The 21,557-nt window shown below is 38.2% G+C and overlaps 1 protein-coding gene across 2 annotated transcripts in view; it reads left to right on the top strand.

Moving 5' to 3' along the window:
• Nucleotides 1-7,277: 7,277 nt before the first annotated feature.
• Nucleotides 7,278-21,557, top strand: part of M1AP (meiosis 1 associated protein) — a 64,404-nt gene continuing 50,124 nt past the window's right edge. The window contains exon 1 of one of the 2 annotated variants that reach the window (XM_087863601.1): nt 7,278-7,529. In XM_087863601.1, coding sequence (XP_087719727.1) covers nt 7,290-7,529 — 240 coding nt within the window. In that variant the 5' untranslated portion in view covers nt 7,278-7,289. The remainder of the gene's footprint in view (nt 7,530-21,557) is intronic. The other variant, XM_045788370.2, reaches the window with a different exon arrangement.

Genomic DNA, 21,557 nt, shown 5'->3' with positions numbered 1-21,557 from the left:
AAAGAGTGACCGACTGAATAAGTGAATGAACGATGTGGAAGAGAAAGGTTAAACCTAAGGACACAATGGGGATGCCACTGGAATGTTGAGGGGGGGTGTTACTGGAATATTTAATTGGGGCTGGGAGTTAGCTAAAAAGGAAGTGTCAAGTTTAGCATAACATTCTCAACAGAGATATAAAACTCTACCTCAGGGCCAAAGTAGGGCCGTTTCCCTGGCGCCCAAAGACTTGGAAACTGTGGTCCTGAGATAGGCCCTGAGGCAGCCGCCGAGGCTGCGCGCGCAGTGAGCAGCCCCGCGCAGCCGCGGTCTGCCTGACGGGGGCGCCTTCCGCGGCGCAGGCACACTCCGATAGCCAGAGGACCAGGTAATGGGGCCTCTGCCTTCCCAAGGAAGGCGGAATAGCCTCACTTTTCCCTGCGTCGGGGCAGGAGGAGGGCCGAGGGCCTCAGCGGGAGGAAAGCCCGAGAGCGCGGAGGAGAGCGCCTCGCAGGGTGGGCCTGGGCCGAGTTCAGACCGTCCTCAGGCAGGTTTTGGCGGCCCGGGCCGGGACAGCACCGACGCCCACCGGTTCTAACACACCGCGGGCCCGAGCGCCTCCTCCACACACGTGTCTGAGGATTGCGACGCCACCTCAACTCGGTGGGCAGGCGTTCCCAGACCTGGGGGCTGGGCTGCCAATCCACCAGGCACTGTAGAAGCGGCGCCTAGGCCCGTCGACGCTTTGGGGGGGGGGGGGGGCAGGACAATGCTCGAACTTCATGTAAAGTCAAGAAAACAGTGACCCTTTAGGATCAAAGAACGTGTTTTGATTTTTTTTTCTTATATCAGAGGAAAAAGTGAAAGTTTTAGGGCCCACGAAAATCTATTAGTTAATGTTTATTATTATTTTTTTAATGAAGAAGTGCCTCACGAAGGCAAAAGTGCTTAGGATCCAAGAAATTTTTAACATAGCCCTGCGGGAGGGAGAACCATTTTATCGTTTATCAGACACTGTTATAAGTAAGGGCTATAAAGGCATAGTATAGGCGCTTTTGTGAGGACACGTAAAGGGGCCCTAACCTATAAAGCCTGAAGTCAAAGCCCTAAAAGATGAGTAGGGTTTAGGAGGGTAATGATGGAGAAGAACTTCCAGCAGCTGCAGGAGCCACAGTGAGAGGCCCACGCGTTTGTGGACCCGAAAGGCGCCTCAGGGGCGGGGTAGGGTGGGAGGGGGCTGGGCAGGGGATGCCATGGCATGAGGACTGAGACTTGGGAAGGAGATACATGCAGAACTTGAGAGCCAGGATAAGGATTTCTAATGCAATTGGAAGCCACTGGAGGGTTTTTAGTAAGGGAGTAACTTGATGGCTTTTGGTGGCTCAAGGCCCAGTTCCAGGTTTAACAAGTTTGCAGAGAGACACTAATAAGTGGGTGTTTGGGCAAAAATGGAGAGCACAGGACCAAAAATAGTCAGATCCTGCTTAGTCCTATGCCCAGATGCATCAAATGTATCAATTGATCATGTTTGAGAGTAGAGAGAAGAGGGCTGCCTCTTACCTCATTTGAAGTACAGTCTTGGAATTGCACACAAGTGTGGGATCTAAAAATGACTTGTGCAAGCTGAAACCATTCAAAGTAGTCTGAACAATCAATGGGGAAAAGTTATATTTGTTCCAGGACCTTTCAAAATTGTTAAAATCTGTCTTACTATCAGCCGTAAGTGGGAAATAAAAAATAGTAAAACTAATATCTATTAATCATACTGTAATTTAAAACATTGGAAACATTGGGTATCAGAATGTCCTATTTCTTTTTTTTTTTTTTAAAGATTTTATTTATTTATTCGACAGAGATAGAGACAGCCAGCGAGAGAGGGAACACAAGCAGGGGGAATGGGAGAGGAAGAAGCAGGCTCATAGCGGAAGAGCCTGATGTGGGGCTCGATCCCATAACGCCGGGATCACGCCCTGAGCCGAAGGCAGACGCTTAACCGCTGTGCCACCCAGGCGCCCCAAGAATGTCCTATTTCTTTGTAAAAAACTTATCAAGAATAGTTTGAACGCCCTTGTGCTTGTCTTCTTCTCATGGTATAACTTATGATCGAGCAAGCATCTTTTTTATGCCTTAGCTGATTGTCATACTCCTAAGTTTGGATCAGCTTCCAACATTATATCCTTTGTGCTTACAGTTTTGTCAAATAGCTCCAAGAGTTCCTTTAATACGAAATGTTTTTGTTGGTGGCACTTTCTCTGGGCCATCTTCATACTTTTTGTCACAACCACTTTCCCCATTTATGTTAAGTTCACCTTCACAAAGTTCTCTAGCTGCTTATCTAGAGTCTGTCAAATGGTGGCATTGTCAGCATTCTCAGAGTCAGCTTTTTCTTCTGTAACTACATTTCTGTTCAATTCAACTTCGACTTTTTACCATTACCATGTGTCATTTCTTTGCTACACTTTCATCTCGAAATGGCCAATTTTGGCCAATTCCCTCTTTCAATTATCCATTTTTGTAAAATGTCAGATGGGTTTATTAGTAGCAGACAAAGAGGTAAAACAACTACACACTTTATTGTCTGTGCTCAAACTGAATAAGTGTCCGCAGGGACCAGTCAGTGACAAACTTTGAAAAAAGTGACATAATTGATCACTGATCATGATGAACATCTGTTACTTCTGTAGTGATTTATGGACTGAAGAGCTAGCTGTGATTTATATTTTATGTAATTACTTGCGTTAATATTCCATGGTAACTGAAATTTGAACTATGTTGATGGGGACTGGTGTTCATTAACTATAGTAAGAGATTCATATATATTGGAACCATGCAAACTTAGAACTGCCCATACTCTAAAATGACAAGAGTTTTAGATGTGAGGGAAGATGGAGAGGGGGAGTAGAAGCTCATTCTACATTAAACAAGACCTCTGTCTGGGTGCCTGTTTATGTGAATCTATGTGTTAGTCTTAAATTCAGCATTACATTGATCCCATGCACTTAATTTAAAAGTACAGTTAAAAGATATGATATGTGCTTTCTTACTGAATACATTAGTCAATGATTTGGACTTCTAGGTCAAGATTACTTTTAATAGATTAACGTATTCATTCACTTATTTGTTCAGCTGTACCCAACACATAATTGGAACTCAATAAAAAATTGCTGAATGAACAAATGCTGAGTTCTGCTAACCAAAAGGAAAGTTTGAAGGGGAATAACTTCACTAATTAATTTTGAGGAACACATTTATCTATGCACTCTTAGATCACTTTTCAAGATCCTAAATTCTAAAGTGTTTCTGAGAATTATTATAAATACGATATTTGTCTTGGACCTGGGGATATCAAATAAGTTTTTATTTTCCCTTCATTCTTTAGCTAACAGACAATTACATAGAATTATTTTAGTTCCCAGAAATGATTTTTTAATCTAAAAAATTTTCTTTGGGGCACCTGGGTGGCTTAGTCAGTTAAGCATCTGCCTTCAGCTCAGGTCATGATCCCAGGGTCCCAGGATCAAGCCTTGAATCAGGCTCCCTGCTCAGCAGGGAGTCTTCTTCTCCCTCTGCCTGTCTCCCTGCTTGTGCCCTCTCTCTCTCTCTCTCTCTCTCTCTCTCTCATGTTCTCTCTCTCTCAAATAAATAAAATCTTTTTAAAAAATAAAAATAAATTTAAAATTTCTTTTATGACCATCCTAATGTTCTTTTTGAAATATTTTATGATTAAATATATAGAGAGAACATTTCATAAAATATGAACATACAGCTTACTAATTATAAAGTGATCACCCAGGTAATCACAACAAAGGTCAAAATATAGAACATTTAACAATACCCCAAAACCTCCTCTTCTATCCCTTCTCATCATGATACTCCCCTTCCTTTCTAGAGAAAATCACTACCTTCATTTTATGATAGTTATTTCCTTGATTTAACCATTATATACACATCCTTAAACAATATAGCTATTTGTGCTTATTTTTAAAATATATGTGGGTGAAATTGTACTATATGTATTCTTTGTCTTGCTTATGTTTCTTAGAGTCATCCAGGTTGTCATATGTAACTACTTCATTCATTTTTATGCTATCTGTGTAAATATACCAGAATTTATCCATTCTAATGTTGATTGACATTTGTGTTGTTTGCAATTTGCAGTAATTGTGAACAAAACTGTTATGAATAGTCTTTTGCTGCTTTTGTTAGATAAATTCTTCTAGTGATTTTTCCATTTTATCAAATTTATTGGTATAAAGTTGTTAGTTTTATCTTTCCATAATCCTCTCCATGTTTGAGCATTTATAAGGATGTAGAGATGTCCCCTTCTCATTCATAATATTGGTTCTATGTCCTCATTTGTTCTCCTTTCCGAATCCGAGCCCTGGGCATAGATGTGAGTAGCCAAAAAGAAAGAAAATAAGGGTGTTGGAGACAGAGAAACGAGTATTAGCAAACACACTGAAGTGAATGGTATATTTGGTTTTATTTCAGTGAAAAGCTTGAGGTGAAGAATAGCCTTCAATAAGGCTGAAGGTCAAGTCATAAAGGGTCTTGCGTGGGTCTTTTGGGGGGGATCCTTTTTTAATTTAAAGTCAATTAATTAACGTATAATGTATTATTAGTTTCCAAGGTAGAGTTCAGTGGTTCATCAATTGCATGTAACACCCAGTGCTCATTACATCATGTGCCCTCCTTAATGCCCATCACCCAGCTCCCCATCCCCCCACCCTCTCCCCTCCAGCAACCCGCCATTTGTTTCCTATGCTTAAGAGTCTCTTATGGTTTGTCTCCCTCTCTGATTTTGTCTTGTTTTATTTTTCCCAGGTTTGTTTCTTTTACTAACCAGAATCATGTTGTATGTATTGTTCTTTGATATGCTTGTTGGAGATGTTCTCAGCCTAGCACACTCCTTTTATCCATTGTATATTCCACATAAATAGTGTCACTGTTTGGGTTGCTTCATTCTGCTGTTATAATAATTATGCCCACTTTCGTGCACAAACTTTAGCACAGAGGCTGGAATTTGAGGGGAAGAGTGCCAGTTTGAGCCTTTGACAATCTGAGGTGAAGGTGTGTTGACTTGGCATTGAGCAGGTGGCAGGCCATGCATGCTGACTCAGGCAGGAGGGCAGCTGGACTGTGACTTTGGGACCCACAGGCCGATGGCATCGTGTGTGACAGGGACGTGGCTGGTTTTGCTTTTAACTTTTTTTTTCTGGGAAATTCTCTCTCTCATTCTATTCTAAATGAAAGCCTTGCTGGATAGAGTATTCTTGGCTGTAGATTGTCTCCTTTTAGCAGTTGGAATTTATCACGCTGCTCCCTCTGGCCTGCAAAGTTTCTGCTGAAAAACCCACTGATAGCCGTATGGGATTTCCTTTGTATGTCACTGCTTTCCTTTCTCTTGCTGTTTTTAAAATTCTCTCTTTATCACAACTTTTGGCCATCTTATTTACTTTGCGTCTTGGTGCAGACCTCTTTGGGTTGGTTTTATTGGGGTCTCTCTGTGCCTCCTGAATCTGGATTTCTCTTTCCTTTCCCAGATTCAGGAAGTTTTCAGCTATTATTTCTTCAAACAAATCTTCTGCCCCCTTTTCTCACTCTTCTTCTTCTGGGATTCCTATCATGTGACTGTTACGTTTGACACTGTTGCTGAGTTCCCTGTGTCTATTCTCATTTTGCATATTGTTTTCCCCTCTCATCTGCTCAGCTTGATTATTTTCCATTACTCTGTCCTCCAGGTGGCTGATAAGTTCTTCTACTTCCTGTTGTTTGCTCTTTATTCCAGTTGGTCTATTTTTATTTCCATTTAGTGAGTCCAGTAGCTCTAATTGGTTCTTTTTTATGTCTACTATCTCTTGGTGGAGGGTCTCATAGAGGTTCTGTACTTCTTTCTCAATTCTACCGAGTATCTTTATGAGCATTACTTTAAATTCACTATCAGACATACTACTTATCTCCATTTTGTTTAGGTCTCTTGCTCTGATTTTGTTCCGCTCTTTCATTTGGGACATGTTCCTCTGTCTCCTCATTTTGTCTATTGCTGCATCTGTTTCTGTGTGTTAGGAAAGTTAGCTACACCTCCTGCACTTGAAAGTAGCGGCTTTATGAAGAAGAGGTCTTGCAGTGCAATGTCTCCTTTTCACCAGAAAATGGTGCTTCAGGCGTGTCTCCTACGTGTGTTGCTACAGGGGTGTCCTACTGTTGTGGCGGAGCTGTGTTTGCCTTCAGTCCAGCCTGCCATGGCTCTCTGTGTGGTCAGAGTCTGGTGCCTGTGGTGTTAGTGGGCCAGTCCAGGGCTGTCTTGGGCTTCAGTTGAGTCGGAGCAGGTGTTTTCCAGAGATGAAATAGCACCAAACTGCAGGCACTTTCCCTGTGTTGTCCCCTGAGAAGCTTTTGTTGGTGGGTGGGGTCTGCAGTCAGACCAGCTGCCTGCCCCCAGCCCACTGCTGGGGTCATAGTCAAACGGGTGTGTGGTTATCTTCCCCTCTCCCTGGAGCAGGACTCACTTTGGAGTGATGCTGACCCTTCTCTGGGCTGCGTACACATTGCCAGGCTTGCGGCACTGCTTTGATGGGATCTTGCCAAGAGGGATTGGAAGGGGTGGATCTGCTTCACTGTGGCCTCTTGTCTATGCCGGGCTGCAGAGAGTCTGTTCTGCCAGTTTTCCGGTTGCTTTCTGGGTTATTTATGCTGATGTGGGTGTTCTCTAGGCAGCCACAAGGTAACAGGTGAGCCCAGGGTCCTCCTACTCCACCATTTTCCTAGCACGCTCTGCCTGCATAGGTCCTATGGGAGAAAACTTGGTCATATTTTTATTTTTAAGAATTATTATGTACCAAATAAACACTGTGCTAAACACTGATAAATAAAGTTGACAAGACAAGTTCTCCAGCCTTGGGAAGCTCACAGTGTAGTTGGGGAGGCAGTCAAAGAAACAAATTATAAATACAGTACAATAAATGCTGATAAAGAAATAAAGTTTATGAGAGCAGATAACTTACTTTGAGACTGAAATTTGGCCTTTGTGTCTCTTTTTGTTTAGTTCCACTCAGCATCTGTAAGCTCGCTCAGCCTTGCATTACAGGTAAACATCTAGATCCCTTGGGAGCTGTTAAGATGGGATAGCCTAGAGAAACTTGAGTTAGTACCCAGCCTGACTCCTTTCTAGACTTAGTCCTCTAGGCCTGTGTTCATCATTTCAACCAAGCATGATTCAGTTTTATGAAACCCAGTGATTTCTCTTTCCTTCCCTGTAGGTATAGAGAATATCCAGGTAGTGGCTGCAGTTCATCTCTGGTCTAGTTACCATGTATCATGGGCGAAGCACTGGTAAAGGACCCTCCACACCCATGCAGATTTACCAGCAACCTCCAAGGCTTCTCATTGTGCAAGTTGCCCTACCATCCTGGGCTGACACCTGCTCCAACCTCTGTGAGGCTCTGCAGAACTTTTTCTCTCTAGCCTGCAGCTTGATGGGCCCCAGCCGCATGTCCCTCTTCAGCTTATATGTGGTACAAAATCAACATGAGTGTATCCTTCCCTTTGTGGTGAGTATATCTATATTTGATCATTTGATCCTGAAAACAAATATGAGGTTTCTGGAGCAGAGATCACAGTTATTATTACTTACAGCAATAACTGTGCCCATTCTTCACATCCAATACCCCACAGGCAACATAAGGAGAGCCAGATGTCATCCTGCACATGAAGGGTTTATGTAGAGGCCGCTTTTAGGCAACAGGCTTGAGCATGGAAAGTTGATGAAGGCAGAAGGGCACACAGCAACCACCTGGCTGAACAGAGACAAGCCCATCAGACAACCCACCTCAAAATATCGATAAGCCCTAACTGACCAGTGGGGTACTTAGGACCAGGCAGTTAACAAAAAAGGGAAAATTCCATATGTCCCCATACCACCTCACCTTCCCACTTTAAGTACAGTCCCATTCACTGCCTCCTTGCAGGCAGTTTCTCCTTTGCTGTCCTGCCCACTGCTTCCTTTCGGGTATATTCAATAAATTTCTGTCTCCTTTGTTCTGCCTCACACTGGCTTCCACCCGATTGTTACCCCACATTTGGGGGCCCTCATCTGATCGAGAGGGACACCACAGTTTATACTGCAGAAGAGGAACTCCAGAATTATTAATCTGAGTGTGTAAATAGGTCACATCTTGCCCCTGCTCCACTCCTGAGATAGAGAGAAACCTTGGCATTTACAGTCCTTTGGAATGTAAGCAACTGACCCCTTTCATCCCCGTTTGAAATGTAAATACAGGGAAATAAGTCTAAGTGTCTTCAGAGGTCTCTGTCTAAATTATCCTTTATTTTCCAAGACTTGTCTTTTATCCGAAGTTCTAGCTTTCTTTGCTCAGAAAGCCTAACTGTGAAGACACATGAAAATATTTTCTCTACAGTTCCCCATAGGACTCAGGTGAAAAACCCTCTCAGATTTCAGAAGGCAAACACTGGGCCAGGGACAGTGCTTTTATGAAGCTTTTTCACACATAGACAACTGTCTCTCCTCCTCAAAGAAATGCAAATCTTCACTTATATAAAGTTCAGAATCACAGGGATGGGAAAGACCTCAGAGGTTCTAGTGCATCCCTTTCCTGAGATAGCCTTGCTGCAGGGGTAGTCAGAGAAGGCCTAGTGGAAAATCACAACTTTTATCCCTACCTGGTGGGAATAAGACCTCCTCCCTCTAGGGTCTATGGGAACAACAACAGAGCCTGGACTCCCACCCACGTACCCAATATTAACAGGGTATTTCTCCCTCTCCCTATTGAGGTGGTGTCTGAGAAGACAGAGTGGAGGCCCTGTGGGAGCTGCAGGAAGGTGTGGTGTCTCTCTCAATCAGATGGGGGCCCCCAAATGTGGAGCAAAATGATGGGGTGGAAGCGGGCATGGGCGGTGAAAGGATTCATCCAAGGCAGAACAAAGGAGATAGAAGTTTATTGAATATACTGCAAGGGAGCAGGGAGCAGGACAGCCTTCCTATTGAGTTTTCTAAATTATATATTTGACAGTTAAAGCCAAACTTGTAACATTGATGTGACTGTTAATGTATATAGAGGAAATATTTAAAATAATTGCATTATAAACAGGGAAGAGTAAAGAGACTTCTACATAAAATATGTATATAATGTAAACTTAGAGCAACCACTTAAAGATCAATACAAAGACACTCAAACACTATAGATAAATCAAAACGGAATTCTAAAAAATTCTTAAAAATTGCAAGTAACCTACAGTCAGATAGGTAAAAGAAAACAGAGAAACAAAAAACTGAGGGAACAACAGAAAACAACAAATTGGCAGGCTGACATACCAATAATTACATTAAATGTAAATGGCCTAAGTATATCAATTAAAAGAAATAGGTTGGCAGAGTGGGGAAAAATGACCCAACCATATATACTCTCTGTAAAAAACTAACTTCAAACACAGCAGAAGTAGGCTGGAAAGTATAAGGATGGAAAATGATATACCCTGATACATTAACCAAAACAAAGCAGAAGTGGCTGTATTAATATATCAAATAAAGTAGACTTTAGAGCAAAGAATATCAGGTACAGAAAGGAATATTAAATGATGATAAAAGAGTCAAACCAAGAAGAAGACATACCAATTTTACATGGGTACACACTAAACAGAAGAGCTGCAAAATACATGAAGCAAAAACTGATAGAACTGAAAGAAGAAATAGATAAATCCACAATTATAGTTGGAGACTTCAGATGCCCTTTTGACAAGTAATAGAACAACTAGAAAGAATATCTACATGTAGAAAACTATTAGCCCATAGGATCTAATCAACATTTAAAGTATATTCCACTGAATAAGAGCAGAATACACAATCTTTTCAAGCACCCACAGAGCACTTAGCAAAATAGACCATATCCTGGGCCTTAAAAGTAACTTCAACAAATTTGAAAGAATTGAAGTCATACACACTTTGTTCTCTGACCACAATAGAGTCAAAGTAGAAATCAATAACAGAAACATAACCGTAAAATCTCCAAACACTTGGAAACTAAACAGCACATTTCTAAATAACTCATGGATCAAAAAAGAAATGGCAAGGGAATTTTTTTAATATATTGAATTGCATGAACATTTAAATACTACATGTCAAAATTTGTAGAATCCAGCTAAAGCAGTGCTGCAAAGGACATTTATAGCACTAAATGCTTACATTAGAAATGGAAATATATAATTCAAAATCAGTAATATAAGATCCCACCTCAGGAAACTAGAAAAGGAGAACAAAATAAACCCAGAGCAAGCTGAGGGTACGAAATAATGAAAAGTATAAATGAATAAAATTGAAAACAGAAAAAAAGGAAAATTGGTGAAACAAAAAGCTGATTCTTCAATATGATCAGTAACATTGACAAACCTCTAGCAAGATGTAAATCTACAGGTGTGGTAATATGGTATAGAACCCAATGCAAACATTGTAGCAAAGTCAATTTCTTGGTTTTAAAATTTAGCTATAGTTATATAAGATGTAACCACTGCAAGAAACTGAGTGAAGGGTACACAGGACCTCTCCACGATTTTGCAACTTTATGTGGATCTATAATTATTTCAAAATAAAAAGCTAAAGAAAAACAAAGGTGATTTTACACACTTATAGAATGGCTACAATGAAAAAGATGGGCAATACTGACAGGCAATACCAAGTGTTGGTGACAATGGGAAGAATCTATAACCCTTATTCATTGCTAACAGGAAGGTAAAATGATACAACCACTTTAGAAGATAGTTTATCAAATTCTTAAAAAGTTAAATATACACCTGCCATGTAATCCAACAATTCCACCCCCAGAAATCTAACCAACAGAAATGAAAACATGTCTACACCAATACATTTACATGAATGTTCATGGCAACATGATTTATAATAGCTGCAAACTGGAAACAGTTAAAATGTCTATTAACTGGTGAATGGGTAAACAAAATGTATAATTCTCACTGTATATAATCTGTGATTATGTATACCCTACTAGTACAATGAGGACACAATGAAAATGATAGTGATGTTTGCAGTCATGTGGCAGGTTATGTTCCTCTGTTGTTCCATTTTCCTTGTACACGTCTGTCCCATGATCACATTTGGCTTTTTCTATCTTCTGTCAGGCATAGGGATAGAGAAAAGTAGAGAGTGATCTAGAAGGGCAAATGGAAGATATCCAACACAGGAGGGTTTTTGAGAAATGAGCTCATGTATACCAAAGGTTAAAGGATTTTTTTTCCCTTTCTTAAGTGGCTATGTTATATGCCTCACGCTCTCCTCAGTACATTTAGCCCTAGATAAATCCTTTGGTCCCTTAATCATTCCATTGGGAAAGGCAGACATTTCTACACTAAAAATCACTGACCAGTAACTCAGGAAAAATTGCAACCAAAAATCCTTCCAAAAGAACAATAAGTTCAACCTATTTAAAAGCTCAAGAAAATTACTGGAAAAATGTCATTACCTTATGTATAGAACAACACAATCTTTGTTTAAGGAAAAATGTTATCTTAAATCCACTGTCTCTAACCTATATAAGTTTCTAACATTTTCTGTCTGCAAAGTTAGCTCAAAATATAATGGTGAAAGATAGCAGGTAGAAAGCCTTGCCCAAGATGAATACTTCAGTACATCTCTTCATATTTAATTTCTGAGTATTTCATTTCTGAGTATAACCCTGAGCTTTTCATAAGGAATAATGACAGAAGAATCATAATTAAAATATTAGAATTCCTTTTATATCCATTGTGCCCTTAATATAAATAAATCTGACCAAAATGATTAATCTCCTCTCAAAGCAGAATTTCGGAAGAATTCCCTTACAGTGAGTATCTTACCAATTCTTTTACCTTTTCATGAGAACAAAGGAATTATTTAAACCATATATGATCTACAGTGGAATTTTAGGACTAACAGTGGTCTAATTTGGCTATAACATTTACTTTCTCATCCTTAATAGCTGACATTCAAATTAAGTTATTTAAAAGTGACAAATAATAGGGATATATTACATTAAACCCTATAAGAGTAAACTACAAAAAAGCTAATATAATAAACTATAATTGAGTACTACAGGAGAGGGAGGGGCAGAGTAAGAAAAGGAAATATACAAATTTTGTCATTGTTTATAGTGAAGATTTTTGTTATTGTTCATTAATGGATAGTACTAAAGAAATAAGGGAATTATACAAACGTAGTTAATCACTAAAACAAATGCGAACCTTTCTAATTATGACAATAAAAGCTTATATAGAACAAAAAGCTATACAGTATAGTGATTTTTCAAAAGCTATGAAAATAGATCTGCCTTCAGCTCAGGTCATGATCCTGGGGTCCTGAGATGGAGCCCCACATTGGGCTCCATGCTCAGTGGAGAGTTTGCTTCTCCCTCTTTCTCTCTCTGACCCTCCCCCTGCTCCTACGTGCCCGCACATATGCTCTCACTCTTTTTCTCACTCTCAAGTAAATAAATAAAATCTTAAAAAAAAAAAAAAAAAGCTATGAGGGGCACCTGGATGGCTCAGTCAGTTAAGCCTCTGCCTTCCACGCAAGTCATGATCACAAGACCCTGGGATTGAGCCCTGCATCAGGCTCCCTGCTCAGCAGGGAGCCTGCTTCTACCTCTCCCTCTGCCTGCCATTCCCAGTTTGTACACATGCACATGCTCTCTCTCTCTCTGTCAAATAAATAAATAAAATCTAAAAAAAAAAAGGCTATGAAAATAAAGTCTATGTTAATATAAAAACAAATATGTCTGTCATATCAATAAATATAAGTGTGCTAAACTCACCTATTAAAAACTCTACTGTGTTCAAAAGATACAGGTGCAACAAAGTTGTTCAGAAAGGTTGGCAATAAAAGAAAGGGCAAAGGGCTAGGCAAATGAACCTCCCCCCCAAAAAAAGAACATGATCTTAATATCAGACAAGGTTGAATTTGGAGCAAAAAGCACTAAATGACACTAAGAATGTCATTTTAATGCTAGACACAAAGAGAAGAGTAGACACTATGGATGATCTTCAGTGCAGAAGGTTTGTTGGAGAGGGAATCTATAGAAAATATATCAGTTTTGATTAACTATGTACCAAATAACATGGCATCAACATTTTTAAGAGAAATATGATCATAATATTGTGAAATCTCTGCCCTCCTTAAGTGCTCATGGAATATTCACAAAAGTCAGTCATATATTAAGCCACAAATAAACCCAAAACTTTAATGAATTCCAGAAGTACAGATAGTTCAGTCAAGATTTTCTGAACACCCTGCAATAAAACTAGAAATAAATTACAAAACCAGAGAACAAAAAGTATCTACCTAATGGAAATTTTTAACTATTAAATAAATTTGGAGTCAAGAGGAAATCCAAACTAAAATTGCAATATGTGTAGAAAATAATAATAGTAAAACACTACATATCAGACCTATGGGTTATAAAAAAGACAATGCTAGAAGGAAAATTCATATCTTTAAACTATATTAATTTATTTTAAATTGTATTAGTAAACAAGAAAAACAAAATAAATGAAGCATGCAACTTAAGAGCAAAAGACAAACCTATGGAAAGCTGAAGGAAGGAAATAATAAAAATAAAAACAAAAAATAATGAATATTAAAATAAGAGAATGGTAGAACAAATTAATAAACCCAAGTTTGTTCCTTGGGGAAGGGTAGGAGATAGATAAACCATTAGTAAACTTAGTTTGAGGAGGGCAGGAGAAGCTGCCTATACACAAAATAAGATAAGGAGAAAATAACCACAGATATACTTGGGTGAAATGCATAATTCTCCATGCAAATATAATTACCAAAATTAAATTCAGAAGACATAGAAAAATCTGAACTCACCATTTCCCATAAAACAAAGTTGCCAAAGACCCTAACTTCCCCCAAAATAAAGTACTAAGACCAAATGATTTTACAGGGGAATAATACCAAACTTTTAAAGAACAGATCATTACTATGTTTTTTAACTGTTTGATACAACAGAAAGAAAAAAAAACCTTCCAAATCCTTTTTATGAAGTTGACATAATATTGATACTAAAACCCAACAAATATTGCATGAAAAGAAAAACTAGAGCAAGTCTCATTTATGAATATCTATTCAAAATCCCAAATAAAGCACAGGCAATAGAATCCAGCTTATACATATTTTTTTAAGATTTATTTATTTATTAGAAAGAGAGAGAGAGTGGGTGCGGGGAGGCAGATCAAAAGGGAGAGAGAGAATCTCAAGCAGACTCGCCACTGAGCACAAAGCCTGACAGAGAGATCCATCCCACGACCCTGAGATCATGACCTGAGCCAAAATCAAGAGTTGGAGGCTTAACTGACTGAGCCACCCAGGCACCCCCAGCTTATATTTTAAAAGATCATATACCAGGAATAAAAAAAAATGGTGTAATATTAGGGAATCCATTAATATAGTTTACTATAGTAAAACATCTAAGAAAAAAATATGATCATGTTCATGTCCATAAATACTGAAAAAAAGCATTTAATAAAACACAACATCTAGTCTTATTTTTAAAAAAAACTTTAATAAAGTAGGTATAGGTAACTATCCCTGAGCACAACATATGTTTATGACAGCTCAAGAATCAAATCATACTTAATGAAAAGACACTAAATATATTCCTGTGTTATCACTATTATTTAAAACTATTCTGGAGATTTTCACTGATGCGATTGCACAAGGGAAATAAATTAGAATATAAAAATAGGAAATGAGATCAAATGATTGTTACCTGCAGATTAATGATGTCCAAGAGAATAAACAAAATTATTTCAAACAATGAAAGAACTCATGACAATAGTCTGGCGCAAGAACTAATACAGATATTAATACCCTTCATATATTCCAAACAACAAGTTTGAAGTTAAAGTGGCAGAAAAGATCTCATACAATAACCAAAATTGTCAGATACTTAGGATTGAAATTAATAATAGATGTGCAAGACTTATATGAATAAAAATGCTATTGAGAAACACAAAGGACTTGCACAAATTAAAAGTCATTGGGGAAGTTTTGGGGAAGATTCAGACCAAAAAGATGTCCATTATCTCTAAATCAATCTGTAAATATAATGGAATTCCTGATAGAATTTCCAACAGGAAAACTGGACATCCTAGTAACAAAGTTCAAATTAAAAGAAAAAAGAAAAGAAAAAAATAGCTAGGAACTATTCCTCTCAAATATTAAACATATTCAAAGTGTGATACTGGAGATTGAAAAGATAGGGCAATGGAATATACTTTAAAGTCTAAAAATAGACCCAAAGATATGTAGGAATTTAGTATATAATAAAGATGGTATTTAACATTAATTGGAGTGGGAGCACCTGGGTGATTCAGTCACTTAAGCATCTGACTCTTGATTTCAGCTCAGGTCATAATCTCAGAGTGGTGAGATTGAGCACCATATCAAACTCCGTGCTGGGGGTGGAGCCTACTTAAGATTCTTTCTCTGCTCTCCCGCTGTCCCTCCCCACCTCTCTCTCCCTCTCTTAAATAAATTAACAAATTTATTAAATAAAATTAATTGGAGGGACACCTGGCTGGCTCAGTCAGAAGAGCATGAGACTCTGGATGTCAGGGTTGTGAGTTTGAGTCCCATGTTGGGTGTAGAGATTACTCAAATTAAATAAATGTAGAAAAAATTAAAAATTAAAAAAATAAAATATATTGGAAAAAATTATCCAGTAAATGCTTGGGTCAACTGGATAGCCATGTAGGAAAAAAGTAAGTTAGAGCCATACTCACTGCTTACATCAGTATAAAGTCCAGATAGATCAAAGTTTTAAATACAAAAATTGAAACTGTTTGTGTAGGAGCACAGACTGTATCAGTCTGAGTCCAATCAGGAGCAAGAAACTACACAGTGATTTAAATAAGGGAAGTGTATATGGAGAACTTTAACATCGTTTAACATACTAAACTGTGATAATAAAGCAACTGTAAGATATGAGAACTTTTTATGGTACCTTAGGGCTGAGGGAGTGATCTCCAGGAAAGACAAATCTGAAAAGAGGACTCCTTTCCCAAAGCTGGAGTTCAGGACCAGTATAGTTGCAGCTGACTGGATGCAGAGAAGTTTACTGGTTTTCCCAAGCCAGAGCTGGTCCATGGTTACTGGGAAAGCAAGATGCAGTCTTCCAGGTATAGATGAGCTATAATCAGTGACTGGTGTGTAAGAGTGTAGAGTGGAGATACCAATGTGGACAGGATGCCTGGAGCAGACAGCATCCATATGGAAATTGCAGCATCATTGGGAGGGCCACAGGAGACAAACCTCTGAGGTGAGCAGAGGGAGTGAGACATTAGTGCAGGCAGGAGGCCTAAAGCAGGCAGTGTCTGTGCCAAGACGACTGCTGTAAGGTAATCACCAAGTCAGAGCTAGGAGTTTGCAGTGTCTTAGTCAGCTCAGGCTGTCATAACAACAAAATTCTATAAACTAGACAGCTTACACAATACACACTTATTTTCTCAAAGTTTGGGAGACTAGAAATTAGAAATTGGGGTGCAAGCATAGCCAGGTTCTGGTGAGAGCCCTCTTCTGGCTTGCAGACAGATTTCTTGCTATGTGCTCAGATGGCCTTTCTTCAGCACATGTATGTGAAGAGAGAGCGAGCTCAGGTGTCCTTCCTCTTCTTAGAAGGTCGCTAATGCCATCATGGAGACTGCATCCTCACGACCTCATCTAAACCTAATTACCTCTCAAAGGCTACACTTAAATGCTGCCACATTAGGAGTCAGGGCTTAAGTATATGAATTTTAAGGGAACATAAACATTCAGTCTGTAACATCAAGGGCCTGCTAGTTTGGGGCAATATCTGCTCATGTGGAGCGTTATCAGATGTTCTCATACCCCATTGCTTTCAGCAGGAAAGCACCTTCCTCCTGCAGTGTTCCTCCATTGCTCTCTATTCAAATGCTTAACATGATGGTCCATGTAAAGGAGAAATGTTTAAAGGGATTCTGTCCATTACTGCAGAGATATATTGAAAGGTGAATTGGATCTGAGAGGCAATAAGTTGATAATTAGCTCACAGACCATGGGGGAAAATATCAGAGTAAGAAAGGCTTTTTTAACCATAACACAAAACCCAAAATTCCAAAAATAAAAGATTAATAAATTCAGCTGTATAAAAATAGAAAATATGTGCTTGGCAAAAAAAAAAAAATACTACCTAATCAATAAGGTAAAGACAAATAATCCAACAAGAAATAAGAAATTATATACATAGTTTTCAGAAAAAGAAATATAAATGACCCTTCAACATATCAAAATATATTCAATCTCACTTAGAAATGAAAAAGAAACCTTACTGTACATTAAGATGCTATTATTTTTCACCTGTATGATTGCCAAAGTTTTTTTTTAAGTTTAATAACATACTGTTCATGAGGTTTTAAAGAAATAGGCACACATGCCATTTATGGGTGTATAAATTAACACAATTTCTATGGTGGGCAATTTGGTGACAGTATCACAATTTACATACCCTCTGACCTAGCAAGTCTGCTTTTAGTAACTTATCCTACAGATATATTTTCGTATGTGGAAAAATGACTTAAGTATTTTCATTTCAACACTGTTTGCAGTGGCAAAAGATTGAAAACAATCTAATGTCTATCAATAGGGAATTGGTTAAATAAACTTATGTTCCATCCATTAATGGAATACTCTGTAGCTATAAAAATGAACATTTTTTATCTATTGACTGAAATGATTGTGCAAGAACACTATGCAATAAAATCAAGATATAAAAGACTATCATAGTCTCTTTTCTTTTGGTAAGAAGAACAAATTTATCTTTATATTTTCTTTCATGTAAAGAAAAAAATCTCTGGGAAGATATCCAACAAGCTACCAATATAGATTGCCTCCAGGAAACCACTGGTTAGCTGAAGGATGAGTGGAAAGGTGATTTTTTTTCCACATATAATTTTATAACCTTTAAATTTTGAATCATGTGCATGTATTATATATTGAAAATAAATAAAAACAAAATTTTGAAAATACATTGTGCTAATAAAATGCAATTTATATATGGAGAGTCAATATAAAGCTTTTTATAGAGATTAAAATTAAAATTTTTTATTTTTTATAGAAGTTCATACTGATAAAAAGATTTTTCAAAATCAATGACCTAAACTATGTTCTAATTTTTTCATTTGATTTCCGATGAGACATCAATCTGAGTTGTCCTACACTGCCTAGAGCAAGGAGAACACACTGGTACTAGATCTAGGGAGAGAACATCTTCTAGGCATATTTATACCACTAGTCTGCACAAAAAGTTGAAAGAAATCCAGTGAGGGTCCATCAGTCTTTACCCATTCATCCCAACCTCCACCTTTCTGTGCAAAGCCCATCTAACTGAATCAGGGACTCCACTCTGCACCTTGAAACCCACCCAGATATCTACGACAAAGAACTTGAGTTTGTGATATAATAGATAATAACTCCAAACAATGTTGTAGACAACTTCAGTACCTGATTCACTGGGCTACATTTCAACGCAGCAACTTCCTAAAGCACATTTGAATCTTCCACAATGGAAATCCCAAACTTTCCATCCAGGAAAGAAGGAGGAGGAGAAGTTAAGACATTTGACTGTTCAGATTACAGATTGCAGGTAATGGCAAAATTCCAGCTGAGAGACACCAGACCTCATCTTCCTACCACCCATTTTCTCTCTCTTTATCTAACAGCTCCCTATCGGTCCCTGACACCATCTTTTGGATTTGGAACTCAGGTCTGAACTATTTACACTGTGCTGTATGGAATGTTGCCTAGGCAATTCATGAGGAAAAAAAGCTAAGACTGTAAGACTTTCTGTAGCATTCATCAGTCATCAACCTTTGATATGTGGAAATTGTTTCCCGGCCAAGCTATATGAGCTCTTCACATTCTAAGCAATTAGTTTCTGCAAAGCCTGCATTTTAAAATCACTTTCAGAATCAAAGTGAGTACCTGAGAGATCAGATACCATTTTCAAGGGATATAATACATAGTTATGTTTTAGCCTACTTCCTGTTTAGCTTGTTTCTGAATGATGTAATCTTTTAGATGAATTGGGCACATGGCCTCTTGCTACAGGAGGTTATCAACCAAGAGTGTTCTCAAGCAGTAAGTGGCCCTGTTATTTGATTAATGGCCCTATTATTTGATTAATATAAGAAAGAACAGCTTAATTTTCAATATTTCCAAAACCATTGCACTTGGCAGAATTTTCCAGTACTCAAATAAGCAATATTTTCAAACCTTGTTAGAAGATCATTTCCTTCTCCTAAAGGTTATTGTAACCTCCTGGCAGAGATATCAGGAGGTCATCCTATTTTTTAATTTTAATTTTTTTAATTTTTAATTTTAATTAAAATTAAGGAGTAGGGGGCGCCTGGGTGGCACAGCGGTTGGGCGTCTGCCTTCGGCTCAGGGCGTGATCCCGGCGTTATGGGATCGAGCCCCACATCAGGCTCCTCTGCTATGAGCCTGCTTCTTCCTCTCCCACTCCCCCTGCTTGTGTTCCCTCTCTCGCTGGCTGTCTCTATCTCTGTCAAATAAATAAATAAAAATCTTTAAAAAAAAATAAATAAATAAAATAAAATTAAGGAGTAAGTAAAGCTCTTTGTTTCATGTTTCAAAATAGAAATGTGTTTTCTTTTTTTTTCTTTTCTTTTTTTTTTAAAAGATTTTTATTTATTTATTTGACAGAGATAGAGACAGCCAGCGAGAGAGGGAACACAAGCAGGGGGAGTGGGAGAGGAAGAAGCAGGCTCATAGCAGAGGAGCCTGATGTGGGGCTCGATCCCATAACTCCGGGATCATGCCCTGAGCCGAAGGCAGACGCTTAACCGCTGTGCCACCCAGGCGCCCCGTGTTTTCTGATAAAAGAAAATATGTTTTCATTTTAGAAAAATGCAGAAAAGTTTAGTCTTTTGATTATTGCAAAGTTGACTGTTGGAAACACAGTTTTATTGTTGGTTCCTGCCAAAACACTACCTAAAAGAAAGTTGAGGAATTTTTTTTAATAGTATTGAATCAGTTAAGATTAGGTTCAGCTGTGAGTCTTACAAACCCCAAAATAAAAATGGCTTAAATAAGATATAAGTTTATTTCTCTCTCAAATAATTTTAGGCAATCTAGGGCTAGTGTGGCAACTCCATGATCAATAAGGAGCCGTGCTCCTCCTGGCTCGTTCCTCCACCATCTTACTACCATCTGCAACACATCTACTATCTTGTAGGCCAAGTTAGCCATTTTTATGCTTGTGTTTCAGCAAGCAGGGAAGAGGGAAAGGAGAGCAAAGGGAAGGGGAATAATAAAGATTAGGGCAGAAATAAATGATGTAGAAACTAGGAAAACAATAGAACAGATCAATGAATCCAGGAGCTAGTTCTTTGCAAAAATTAATAAAACTGAGAAACCCCTAGCCAGACTTATCAAAAAGAAAAGAGAAAGGACCCAAATAAGATCACAAATAAGAGAGGGGAAATTACCAACACCACAGAAATACAAACAATTATGAGACTATTATGAAAAAATGTATGCCAACAAATTGGACAACCTGGAAGAAATGGACAAATTCCTAGAAACATATAAACTACCAAAACTGAAACAGGAAGAAATAGAAAACTTGAACAGACCTATAACCAGCAAAGAAATTGAGACAGTAATCAAAAATCTCCCAAAAAGCAAAAGTCAAGGGCCAGAAGGCTTCCCAGGGGAATTCTACCAAACATTTAAAGAAGAGTTAATACTGTTTTTCTCAAACTATTCCAAAATATAGAAATGGAAGGAAAACTTCCAAAATCATTCTATGAGGCCAGCATTACCCTGATACCAAAACCAAAGACTCTGCTTAGAAAGAGAACTACAGGTCAATATACCTGATGAACATGGATGCAAAAATTCTCAATAAAATACTAGCAAATAGAATCCAATCAGACATTGAAAGAATCATTCACCACAATCAAGTGGGATTTATTCCTGGACTGCAGGAGTGGTTCAATATTCACAAATCAATGTGATATACCATATTAATAAAAGAAAGGATAAGAACCATATGATCCTTTCAATAGATGCAGAAAAAACGTTTGACAAAATACAACATCCATTTATGATTTAAAAGAAAAAACTCTCAACAAAGTACAGTTAGAGGGAACAAACCTCACCATAAATAAAGGCCATATACAAAAAACCTACAGCTAATATCCTTAATGGGGAAAAACTGAGATCTTTTCCTTTATGGTCAGGAACAAGACAGGGATGTACACTCTCACCACTGTTATTTAACACAGTACTGGAAGTCCTAGCCTCAGCAATCAGACAACAAAAGAAATAAAAGGCATCCCAATTGGCAAGGAAGAAGTCAAGCTTTCACTATTTGCAGATGACATGATATTTTCTATACAGAAAATCCAAAAGACCCCACCAGAAAACTGCTAGAACTGATATACAAATTCAGTAGTCTCAGGATACAAAATCAACATACAGAAATCTGTTGCATTTCTATACACCAATAATGAAACAGCAGAAAGAGAAGTCA

Source organism: Ursus americanus, chromosome 7, assembly GCF_024610735.1.
Source record: "Ursus americanus isolate L20-20 chromosome 7, mUrsAme1.1.p, whole genome shotgun sequence".
Lineage (NCBI taxonomy): Eukaryota > Metazoa > Chordata > Mammalia > Carnivora > Ursidae > Ursus > Ursus americanus.
The sequence above is the reverse complement of the archived record's forward strand: the minus strand, read 5'-3'. Positions and strand labels throughout refer to the sequence as shown.